The sequence below is a fragment of the Macadamia integrifolia genome, unplaced genomic scaffold (genome assembly GCF_013358625.1).
Source record: "Macadamia integrifolia cultivar HAES 741 unplaced genomic scaffold, SCU_Mint_v3 scaffold1672, whole genome shotgun sequence".
NCBI lineage: Eukaryota > Viridiplantae > Streptophyta > Magnoliopsida > Proteales > Proteaceae > Macadamia > Macadamia integrifolia.
Window position 1 is genome coordinate 98,685 of NW_024868299.1, and position 12,703 is coordinate 111,387.

At 38.8% G+C, this 12,703-nt stretch overlaps 1 protein-coding gene across 1 annotated transcript; it reads right to left on the minus strand.

Moving 5' to 3' along the window:
• Positions 1 to 4,064: 4,064 nt before the first annotated feature.
• Positions 4,065 to 5,829, minus strand: LOC122064490 (auxin-repressed 12.5 kDa protein-like). The gene is made up of 3 exons (XM_042628193.1): positions 5,648 to 5,829; positions 5,314 to 5,533; positions 4,065 to 4,502 (listed from the first exon to the last, which is right to left on the minus strand). The coding sequence occupies exons 1-3, from the start codon at positions 5,751 to 5,753 to the stop codon at positions 4,466 to 4,468; spliced, it is 363 nt and encodes a 120-aa protein (XP_042484127.1). The 5' UTR covers positions 5,754 to 5,829; the 3' UTR covers positions 4,065 to 4,465.
• Between the last annotated feature and the right edge of the window lie 6,874 nt (positions 5,830 to 12,703).

The window sequence follows — 12,703 nt, forward strand, 5'->3', positions numbered from 1 at the left end:
AACTTGTCTTCTTTGATCTCCATCTTTTGGAATGCCGCCCAAAAAATGATGCCCGCCGAACTTCCATTATCAACTAGGACCATCTCCACCTTGAAAGCCCCTATTCGGAGGTTTATGACCATGGCATCGTCGTGGGGAAACTCCACCCCCCGAGAATCTTCATCATCGAAAGTGATCACCTGGTCGATCCTAGCCCTCTTGGACGGGTGCGAGCGTAGTTCTTCCTCGCTGCTCTTGAATTTCTACCACTGGCTGGTACCCTCAAGATAGTAGTGATAACCCTAGCAGGTGGGTGTTCGAGGTGGTCCCATGCTTAATCGGTTCTCCTCTCATTGCCTAGTCGGGGATGCGACCTCCGGGCGAGATTAGGTTGCCTACGACGATTGTATCATTTATTGTCAGGGTGAGCTGCCCAACAGTTCTCTCTTTCTTCCCATCGTGGAGCTTCTCTTCGTCGGTCCTGACCTTTATCTTCTCCTGCAGTGAATCTCCTTAGGAAACCCCTCTGGATGATCTCTTCTATCATGACCATTAGCTCTCTGCACTGGTTGGTTGAGTGACCATGATCTCTATGATAGTCACAATACCAGTGTCGATCACGACTCTCGGGAGGTGAGGGTATTCTCCTTGGAGTTTTCATCCTCGCCCTTTCCTCCTTTCCTCAGCATTGATTTTCATCAGTATGTGGGACCGGGAATTGTTCAAGCTAGTGTAACCCTCGTAAGCCTTTCAACTTGTTCCTCGATCGTCAACTCTGGGGTGCTTCTATCTGTAACCCCGATCTCCTTCATCCTTGTCGGAATTTTTTCGCCGATCCACCTGGATGCTCGCACCTGGCCCATTGGTAGTAAGTTCCTCAGTGTTATTATATCTTCGAATCTTCTCTCTCGGTTGGGCCAAAGTCTTTGGTTTAGATTTGGAGAAGAAGAACTTCAAGCATTCCTCCTAAATCCCACTCTTCAAGGCCAAGAACTCGGTGGTCGGATCGAGGTCTCTGACCACAAACTTTTCTAAGTTGAATCTCCATGTGAATTGTTGGAGAGTCTCACCTGCTCATTGTTTTAGATCCATGAGGTCCGATGAGGTCTTACGACGTCCTTTGCTCCCTACGAAGTAATCCAAGAGCTTTCTACTCAACTTTTTGAAGTCGCAGACAGACCCTGGTTCCAAACACGAGAACCAGATCATGGCTAGGCCCTGGAGAGATGCTTGGAACACTCTACACAAGAGTGCCTCTGTAGCTCCCTAGATGGTTATGATCGAACGATACGCATGCAGATGCTCCCAAGGATCCCTCATTCCGTCATAGAGTTGGAACGTAGGCATTATGAAGCTTCCTAGTAGTGGAATCCGCATGATCTCTTCCGAAAGAGGACTTTCGCCAAACTTCTCGAGGTCTTCAACCTCCTTTTCATCATCGCCCTTCTCCATACTTTCCACCTTTGTCTGAACTCCCTGAGCTGTCGCTCTAGGAGAATTTCTGGTTGGTCAGCATGATCATGTGGGGGCTGCTCTCGATCAGATCGTTTGGCCCCAGTCCTCTGCCTGGGTTTCGTTCTCTTGGTGTCTTCTCTCCTACGAGGAGAATGTGCTGAGCCACACCTTGGAGGATGATTAACATGACTGTTGTGATCCGCGCATTCATTTTTTCCATGTCTTAGCGGGGACATTGCTTCTCTCTCTTCACTAGGGTGGTCAAAATGCTCTTCGCGACTCGGGCTGTCTTCCGTGGAGCTGGATAAGCTGGCAGTAGATTTTTTAGAGACTTCCTTCTCACAACTGTGCTGACCAGGTTAACCGGTGCGTGGTCGCTTGCTAAAGTTTCTTGAGGTCCCATGGATCAACTACACCAGGTCTTGAACCTGTTTTTGTAGGTTGTCAAACTGCTCTGCCATCACGGGAGGAGGCGGAACTATTTCAAGATCTGAACGAGCTAGTACAGAGGCATTTGTTGCATCATCAATAGCCGGATCTTGCTCGACTTCCCCTACTGCGTCTCATTGGTTCTCCAGTGGATGGGAGGTTGTAGGTTGTCCTCCTTTCTTCGAGTAAGGTCTGGTAGTCTTTTTCATTCTCTCGATCTCACTGAGCATCGGGATGGCTTATTGTAAAGATTCCCACAGATGGCACAATTGTTACTGCACGTTTTCACCACGTATAAACTTACAAAACACAGGTCATAAACTTGCCCGGAGGAAGCTTCGAGACCAGGCTTCGATGCTAAAGTTAATCTCGGTGAGGGTATATTATAAAGTGTTCAGTGGATTGAGAGCTTACCTTCTTCCCTGGCTGAGCTTCTCTTATATAGAATGGATAGGTCTTTCTTATTGGTTGAGGGTCATGGACATGTGTCTCTGCCCTCTTAGGAGGACCATGGCTGAGTTGGCCAAGATCATAACGGCTAACTTAACCCTGGTTAGGAATCATAACCGTCAACTTAACTGTGGTAAAATCCTTCCAACGGCTAACCCTACCATAGTTAGCCTTGGGTTTAGTGGCTTGGGGGTCAAGCAATCGCATGATCCCGCCCAAGTCCTTTTTTCTGAGAGGTCAGGTGATCAAAGGGTTGAGTTCGACCCACCTATCTTGAACCACACGACTTCAGGGCGGTTACCCGAGTATTGACCGATCAACAGATATATGGTATATCACCACGATTAGTCCAGGAACCATACAAAGTAAATTATAGCCCTCTTGGCTCTAAGATCCTTGAATCACTCTTGTAAACCAATCATATTTGTGTAGAGTATTGAAGATTTCAGGGTGCTACAAGGTTTCAAGACAAGAAGACGTGGGATGGTTTTGGATTGGGAAGTGAGAGATTTAGGTTTGTAGTATTTAAGACCCAAAATCTTCATGTCTCAGTTAGAAACATGAGATGGATTTGATTCTACAGATTTCAGGTTCTAATGGACCACAATCGCAGCAGAGACAAGAAGATTTCAGGACTGGAGATTTTGCCGGGAGGTTCTATAACTAATTTGTAGTACCATCAGGTAAGCATCTTCGTAATTTTTGAATGCGTTGACAAAAATGATTGTATAAAAAAATATCTCCAAACGTTATTCTTGATTTATTTATTTATTTATTTTAATGGAAGTAAAAATATATTAAGCAATAAAGTTTATCATATCATCAAGCCCAAACGTTGTTCTACTACTTGATCTTTTTATTATGGATTTGATCTTGTGATAGATATAGCATACTTCTTTTTTTTTTTTTTCCATAAAAGATATGCCATGTACTATAGACACCTCAGTTTGCCACCTGTAGCAGGATAAACAAGGATTAATCAAAAATATTTCCAAATGTTTCAAGACCCATTATTTACGTCTTTGGAGGTTCCCGTACCCCAACAATGTTCCAAATAGACTGAAAATATAATTTATAAAGTATGGTATTATGGCTTTGTCATGCATTATTAAGACCTCACCTAAACCCCAAAAATTCAAGAACATACTCGGTTCAGGGTCACATTTAAATCAGATCCAATCTATTATGCTAGTGGGCAGGCACGGGCTCCATTGCCCTTTCAACGTCAGATTCTAGGTATTTTGGTATTTTTACAACAGTGGACCATGAGACTGTCTTTGCTTTGCTAATCTCAGCATTGCATATTTTATTTTATTTTATTTTATTGATTTATTTTTTTAAGGATACTCTTCAACTCCACAATTAGCCAACTCAAGGAGTGATTGATTAAAAGCATTTCCACTACTAGACTACTCAAGGAGTGATTGATTGAAGGTATTTTTACTACTAGACCCCATTGGTCAGCACCTAATTAAATCTATCCAAAAACTATAGAAATCTGATAAAGACAACCATAAATATTGAAATATATCACATCATTGTCATAAGTTCGTTGATAGTCTCGACCTTTATTCTTAGCCAATAATCATTCAATCCTTTCTTAATCAAAGAAATTTCTAACATGTATCCTTTAAAATTGAAATACATCAGATGGTTTTCACTACACTGTAGCAAAAGAGAAGTGAGATCCAAAATCAATTGATTGTGAATCATCATCATCATCATCATCATCAAATGCATAATAAAAGTGCAAATTTTAAGCATCATTTTACTGTATTATTATTCAGAATCATCTTTTCCAACATCACGATCACAAAAACAAAGCTGTAGATAAATAGATAACCATCTAAGGCGTGGATGCCACAGAACATCTCCTCAAAGGTGAAAACGCACACCACCGTACCCTGCCTCGCATATACATACACTACATTCGCTTTCCTTGACAGATTCACGCACACTTCACTAATTGACTTTTAGTCCATACGCGACCACGACACACCACCCACTTAATTAATACGACAAAAAAAAAAAAAAACATGTACAAAGATGGGACTGAGTCACTGAAAGGATCTTACTGCCTATATATATCACCGTCTAATTCGTAGCAATTGGCAACATCACCATGTGTGCCCTTGCCTCACTCTCTCACTCCTCAACGGTGCTTGCTCCGGGTGCCATCGCTGTAGAGCCTGCAACTCATGAAATTAACTCAAACTCAATCATTCATCATCAATACTTATATTGAACCAAAATAACTTCCAATATCCGATCAGATCCATTCCGAAACATAGATTTTTTTTTTTTTTTTTTAATAAATTTTCTTGTTATTTTAAATTTATTTTAAAGGAGATTAACAATATAACTGACCCCGATGCACAATCGATAAAACATGTTTTTCTTCCTACTATGAGTTCCTACCAATACAACAAGGATCCAACGGCTTGACCCAGGGCAAAGTTTGTATGAGTATATGGATCAAGTTCCTGTACGGACTGATCCACACGGATGGAATTCATCACAGAATTGGTTGTTGGATAGATTCCATATATGCAGATCAGCCCCTACAAACATGATTCTTGTACTGCGGATAATATCTACTAACAGTTTATGTCATTTTCGATCCATGAATTCAGAAAACATGTTCTTCCTCCTACTACGAGTTACTCACCTTAATCATAAATAAATATTCCTCTACCAAAAAGTGAAAGAAAGAACATTGTCTACTTTCCACGCTCAGATACAGTCGTTGATTTTGTTTTTGGTGTCCCATAAAAAAATGTCACTACCTCTAACAATAGGTATTGTGTCTTAGCTTTAGGAATTCTAGACGGACATGTTACTCCTAAAATTTAAAATAAATAAATAAATTTAATATATAAAACCTGATCCAAACCGTTCGATCCATTGATTTTACTACCCGAATCAACATCTGCCCATACAAGAAGGATCCAACGGCTTGGCCCTTAGGGGGCAAAGTTTGCATGATAAGTGTTAAATTACCAGTCGTAAACAGTGGGGGTGTTGGGCTGGGGCTTGTCGAAGAGGTTAGCGCCGAGGCTCTTGGTGGCAAGGTTGCTTCCTGGATGGAACACACTCCTCCACACGTTCTCTTTCTTAGCAGAAGGTGGCGTCATCGGCGTCCCCGGTGTTGGTGGAGTTGATGGGCCCGCCGGCATCGACAGCGATCGCTGGTACTTGCTTCCCTCTCCTTCCACACCATCTATGTAGGCACATATATATGTTAATATCTATACAAAGAACCAAACAAGAAGAAGAAAAAAGAAAGAAAGAGAAAGAAAGAAAGAAGGAAAGAAAGCAGAGATCGGACACATACCTCCCAGGTTTAAGGGCTTGGGGGTAACCTTCCTGAGCTTGCCTAGGCCCCGATCAGGGTGAGGACCAGCCAAAACATCGTCCCAGAGCTTGTCTAGCAAAACCATTCTCTCTCTTTGATTGATTTTTTCTCCTCTCCAGGGGTATGGCTTGGTTCAAGCTCTTGCTCTGCTTTAAATGGTGGAAGTCGGTGCTTATAATAGCAATAATCCGTAAATATCTCTATGGTGCTCCCCACAGGGGAAATTTTTTATAAAAATAGGTGACGATGTGGCGGATAAGGATGAGAGGGGTCCCGCTAATAATATCTCTTCATATCGCGACTTACGGAAGTAACTTGGGGCTTGTGTGACAAGTGTTTATTTCCATGTCCCACACAGATGTTGACGTTGGGGTTCGTCTGCTTGCAAGTAGTAAAGGGAAGGGGTGTAAAACAGTGATTGAATTTCTATGTAGCGCAATAGGAGTTTGCCAGGAGTGTGGGTCAAGTGTAGATTAAACACCGAATGAGAATGGTAAATATAAATAAATCATATTTGAGGTGTTTGAAGAAAGGATTTTTGGAGTTTTTTTCATTTTTTTTTTTTTTCCTTTGTTAATCAAGGTGTCGGGCTAGTTTACGTACACTTTTTGTTGCAAATTTATAAATAGAAAATCTAACCTACGACTATACTTTTATCCACATAATTTATAATTCGTCCTAACTATCTGGGCAACCCATGGATAAAATTGTTTTCATTTAAAAAGTGACAAGGTTTCAAAACAAGTTTAAAACTATTCTAGAAATGGTGCACCTATTTGTAATCAAAAAGGTTAGGAACATACATTGTAACCATACATTTTTAATATCGATAAAAGTTGATGTGTCAGACACTTAAAAGGAATAAAAATGTAAATCTACAATCTTCTTCTCTATCCCTCCTTAAAACATTGTGTCCTTCCAACTCTAGTTCCGATGCTTCTACACACTACCAGAAATCCAACAACCTCTTTTAGGCTACATCTGAACACCAGTGGAAGCACCATTCAGATCAGTAGTGGCACCACCACCAGCAAGATTGCGTAATAATGAAAACTGGAAAGTAATTAAAAATGAGAACCATCGATACAATTAGAGAGATGGATGAGAGGAACAAGGTTAGGAAATTGAACACTAGTGGTGTCTATTTGTAATTTCGGTCACAAAAAATTGAACAAATACAGTTATTACCATTAATTCTAGTAGCACAAGCCATCAGTTGCAAATTATGACCATCAATTATGGTTATAGATGATACCATTACACGATTGCATATTATGTTACGATCCCATATCAGCTTATAGGGGTTGATCCCACATCGGTTTCCTATAAAAATTGATATAAGTTGATATGGTCTTGGGTCTCCTCACCTTGTAAGCCGGTTTATGGGGTTAAGTTCTTCCAAGACCGTAACAGTGGTATCAAAGTAGCCGATCCTCAGCCCAACCCTCACGCGAAAAGGGAGATCTGGTGCCAGAGTGAGAGCCGCTAGGAAAGGGCCACCCTGGACATTAGGTTCGAAAGTGTGGTGGTCTATTACGATCCCATATCAGCTTATGGGGGCTGATCCCACATCAGTTTTTTATGCTTTGCTTTAGTCTGCTCTAAAAGCTCTTCTCTATAGTGTTTGTAGATTGCCTAATTTTTTTCACAACTCTTCTCATAGGTGAGGGGGAGAGGGTGGGGTGGGATGAGAAGATTTCGGAGGAGGGGGAGGCAGAAGGTGGAGGTAGCGAGGTAAGGGAATGAAGAAGAGCAGCTGGAGGGGAGATTAAACAGGAAGGGGGGACTGGGGAAGGAAAGGGAGAAAGAGTGTGAAATTACAAGACAAGATCCACTGAAAAGGAATGAGAAATAAAATGAAGGTTAAAAAAAAAATCGTCACTACAAAACCGCATTGCTTGCAAACAAATTATTCATTTGAAATATTTTCAATTTTCAATTTTTTTCCATTAAAAGAAATCAGCTCTTCTTTAAGTTGTAATATGTTCCATTATTTTACCATACTCAAGCACTCACCCTTCTCTGGCGTGATTAAATGTTTCAATTCGGTATTGATATTGAAATTGTTCTAAATTACTGTACCAAATACTGGTTTTGGCTAGGTATGATTTCAGAACAATTTTTGTTCATTATAAATATGGTGTTTTTTTTTTTGGGTATAAAAGATGACAGTCTAGAAAGATAGGAGACTCTCAGTTAAATGGGGTTGACTATATAGATCCTTGCTCTCCAATAGTCTCTATACACAGTCATACTTCGTACAAGATATAAATATGCATGTCATTCCTCACGACTTCTCCTATGGTCATTTTAAGTCTGTCCCCATCTCTTTTAACTCCTTTAATCAGAATCATATCACACCTCCTTATTGGGACATCTTTGGCCTCTGTTGAACATAACTATACCACCTCAAATGATTTCATACTTTATCATTCCTAGTTTTTTGCACAACCATCTTATCATCCTCATCTATGCTACACATAATTTCGCAATATGACATTTTTAATAGCCTATATAACTAGTTGTACAATAGTCTTATAAAATTTTCTTTAAGCTTTGTAGAGATACGTCAGTCACACAATGCTTCGGTCGCTTCTCTCCACTTCATCTATCATATTTTAATTCTCTGTGAGACATGATTCTCTATGTCAAATTCTTTACTTATAATTGATCCCAGATATCTAAAATAGTCACTTTGCGGTATCTCTCTTTCTTTAATTTTTATCATACCATTTATCTATCATAGTGTGACTAAAATAAATTACACATCACAAACTTCGTCTTTGTTTTGCTAATCTTAAAGCCTCTTATTTCCAAGGTTGGTCTCCATAGCTCTAACTTAGCATTAACCCCTACCTTTGTTCATCCACCAAAATGATATCATCATTAAAGAGCGTACACCTCGGACTTCATCTTAGATGCTCTCAGTTAGCTCATCTATGATAAGGACAAATAAATAAGGGCTTAAAGCTGATCCATGATGTAACCCAGTCTTAATTGAGAATTCCTTACCCTCACCACCCACATATCTCACACTAGTCAGCCCAACTACATACATAGCTATAATTACATCCACATATTTACTCGACACTCCTCTCTTCACAAGAACATACCAGATTAAGTCTATAGGACCTCTATCATAGGCTTTTTCCAAGTCAATAAATGCGAAATGGAGATCATTTTTGCTATCTCTATATCTTTCCATGAGCCTCCTCAATAAGTTGATAGTTTCTATTATGGATATACCTGACACAAAGCCTAATTGATTCATGATATACGAGTCATTCTTCTCAAACTGGCTTCAATAACCTTCTCCTAAAGTTTTATATGGCTCATTAGATTTATGCTTTTATTGTTATTGCAACTCTTAGTTATTACAACCCTTAGTATCACCTTTATTTTTGTAGATTGAGACTACAATGCTTTTCTTTCATTCATTTGGCATCTTCCTTGTATTCATAATCTTGTTAAACATATTGATTAATCAACATACCTCACAAAATCCTACAGTTTTCTAGACTTCATTTGGAATTTCATCTAAGCCTGGTGTCTATTCTGCTTTTATATTTCTTAATGTTTTTTTAACTTCTACACAATAACTTTTCATACATATCTATGCCACGTGGTATCTAGTGGAATACTGTAGTCGGCCAAGTCATTTCTACTTGACCTATTTCTATTTAGTAGGTCATAGATATAATCGCATTTTATCTCTTTACAATGTCCTTATCCCTTAACAACACTCTTCCATCCTCACCTTTGATACCCCTCACCTAGTCGAATGACTATTCTTTCTGTCTCTCATTTTAGCTATCTTATATATAACTCTGTCATCTTCTTTTGTGTTTGGGCTAATAGAGATCATTATATTTCTTCGTCTTAGTCATCCCTACAATCTTCCTAGCTTCCTTTCTGGCTCCCTGATATTTCTTCGTCTTAAAACATCATTTATTGATCTTAATGACTACTTGGACCTTGTCATCCCATAGCCAAGTTTCCTTAGGGGCTTAGTAACTACCATTCGCTTCTCCAGACACATCTTAAGTAACTCTATTAATACAAGATATTCTATCGTTCTGCATCGCATTGGTGTCTCTCACAAAGTCCCACTTTCCTTGTTTGACCATATTATCAGTAAATGTCTTTAGGGACTTCCCTTTCCCTCTTCATACACTTCTGTGTACTAAAATGCATATCTAGGACTAGCTGTCTATGTTATGTGGTTAGGGTTGCTTATAAACTTATAATTCTAAATTATATGCTAATGTAAGGGATAATGTAGAAAACATTTTATTTCTCATTGAAAAAAAAAAGTTCAAGATGCTCAAAATTATTTCTCTGAATATCTATTTTTTAAATACTTAGGTTCATTCATTAATAAATAGCATGATATAGAGGACTTTTACCACATAATTAAAATGGGATGGATGAAATGGAGAGATGTGTCGAGAGTGTTATGTAACAAACGTATACTCATTAGAGTCAATAAAAAATTGTACAGGACAATTATACGATTGTAGATACCACATTTTGTTGCCCTTGGAAGGGTTATGCAATGATGAGTTGGAAAGCCTCTAAGACACGAAGGACCATGCATTTACGGCCGAATTCTTCTCTCAGACCTATGCAGTGTAATTTTGCTTCTATGTTGCCATAGGATGGTTAAAAATAGAATGAAAATATTTTAAGAAATGGTTAATGACTTTGACATCCCTAGAACTGACCAAGACCACCCAACAGACCATAAACCAATCCCAAATTAAGTGAAAAACCCCCTGAGTCAACTCAAGCCAGAGTTGTACTGACTCAGAGTCAATGTTGGATGCTCTCTGGTCGAAGCTATTTAAACACAGGCCAACATCGACCAATTCCCAATTATGTTTGCCAGAATGAAATTTTTGTTGAGTATTGCAATTTATGTAGGAACTATGTGGATCTTCCACCGAATCTCGATCAAATCTTGTACCTTGAACCCAAGGGACGTACTTAGACAGACACTATGACCTTAGGATAACTAGATGACTCTAGAAACACATGTGGCAAATGTGTTAATTGCCCACACCCCCTAGGAATACACACTTTTCATAAATAGACCCAATTCCCACTCTAAGCAAGTAAGGAGATTTTCATCCTTATTTGGAAGTATGCCTATACCTTTCTTGGTGGCCAAGGAGCCTCTTGACTATAATATATGATTCCTCCCATATTTTTGAGATCTCATACAATTCCACACAATTATACAAACATGTATCTGACACCCTCTGTGACACCCAAGAATACAGCAAGTATCAGACCTGCCTAGGAGATCGATGAGATGTTTCCACTAAGAATATGGCAAGTACCAGGGTGTTTGAAAAATCAGTGAGGATGTGCAAACTTTATTCTCATATTGCCTAGGGAGAGATTATTGGGCTAGTTGATAACCTCCAATCTCTTTAATATGGCACAACACATTTTAAAGCCTTGAGGCCCATGGTCCAAAGAGGACAATATTGTGTAAGGTTAATGGGGTCGAGGCGTTATAAATGGTATAAGAGCAAACCTCGCCAGTGTGTGGGGCCATAGCGGGGACACTATGTCGAAAAGGGAAAAGATTATGATACCCAAGAATACGGAAAGTACCAGACCCACCTAGGAGATCGGTGAATTTCATAAAGAAAATGACAAGTACCAGGGTGTTTGGGAAATCAGTAAGGATGTGCAAACTTTAGTCTCACATCATCTAGGGGAGATTACTGGAGTAATTGATAACCTCTAGCCTCCTTAACATGGCACAATGCTTTTTAAAGCATTAAGGTCCATGGGCCAAAGAGGACAATATTGTGCAAGGTTAATGGGGTCGAGGAATTACACCTTCAGTCATAGTCACGAAGATTCACTCACTCGAATAGTGAGAAACTATTATTGTACAATGCATTAGTTTGAGCTAGCACTGCTTAAATCTAAACATACGCCCTTCCAACCACACCCTTCATAAAAGTTTTAGAAGGGTGAGTCCTCTTTCATTTCCTTTTTTCAGACCTTCATTTCGAGTTTTACATTCATAATTATTGTACTTTTACTTATCACAACTCAGTGTTGGCCCCAGTATGGCAACAGTGAAATTCAGCCAATTACATTAATTTTCATAGGGAATTTTAAAAATATTCATTCTTCGAAGTTGTAAATCAGATTGTAATAATCTATTTATTGTAAAATTTTCACAACTTTTCAATTTATTTAGTAGTTTTCTAGAATTTTCTAATTTTTAATCAATGCAAAACCTGAGATTTCCCTTCAATGGAATCTCAGATTGCAGGCTTGTTAAATGTATTTTTCTGAGGTTTTTTATAAAAAAAAAAAAAAAAATTCTCTTTCAAAAATATTTATCTCGATATCTTCTACCTAACTTGAGTTTTTGGATTTTTTCTATTTTACTTCAATTTTCCATCGACAAGTTCCTTGTTGTTGTCATCTGTTTTTCAGAATACTTGTACATTATTTGTATATTCAGTTAATTGTTTAGTGTCTCCCTTGTTTGTATACAATGACCCCAGCTCTATATTTAATTCCAATTATGCCATGCTCATAAGATGAATGTTAATGCTAGTTTTTTCTTTGCCTTCTAGTCTTATGTATGTTTGCTTTACTTTTCTTATACTAACTGTGTAGAGTAGTTAGATATAAATATGTGGATTTGATCCTCCCCTTCACATTTTCGGCAATGTTTTTTTCTAATGCATATGTGTGATAGTAGTGCTTGTTTTTACTCCAAACTTAGTTTGCCCAATCAATAACTTGTGTATTAGACTTAGGGTTGAAGTTTAGTTTTTACAAGGTGGACCAAGGTGCCTAACCCTTTCCTCGGACCGCAACCTGACACGAACTATAACCCGTGGTTAATTAGATAGTTTAGATTGAATCACTTTTTTTTTTTTTCAGTTTCAATTAGCAATACAATGAGTCCTAGACTCTAATCTAGGTAGCGACTCCTATTTAATAGAGATCATGGGATCATCATGCATTTTTTTGTTACCAAACAAAGGAGAAAATGGG

Excerpts from the sequence above, each read along its gene's own strand:
- LOC122064490 (XM_042628193.1), bottom strand. The coding sequence starts at position 5,753 with ATGGTTTTGCTAGACAAGCTCTGGGACGATGTTTTGGCTGGTCCTCAC. Across the intron at positions 5,534-5,647 it reads CAAGCCCTTAAACCTGGGAG|ATGGTGTGGAAGGAGAGGGA; the intron begins GTATGTGTCCGA and ends GTGCCTACATAG. Across the intron at positions 4,503-5,313 it reads ACCCCCACTGTTTACGACTG|GCTCTACAGCGATGGCACCC; the intron begins GTAATTTAACAC and ends CATGAGTTGCAG.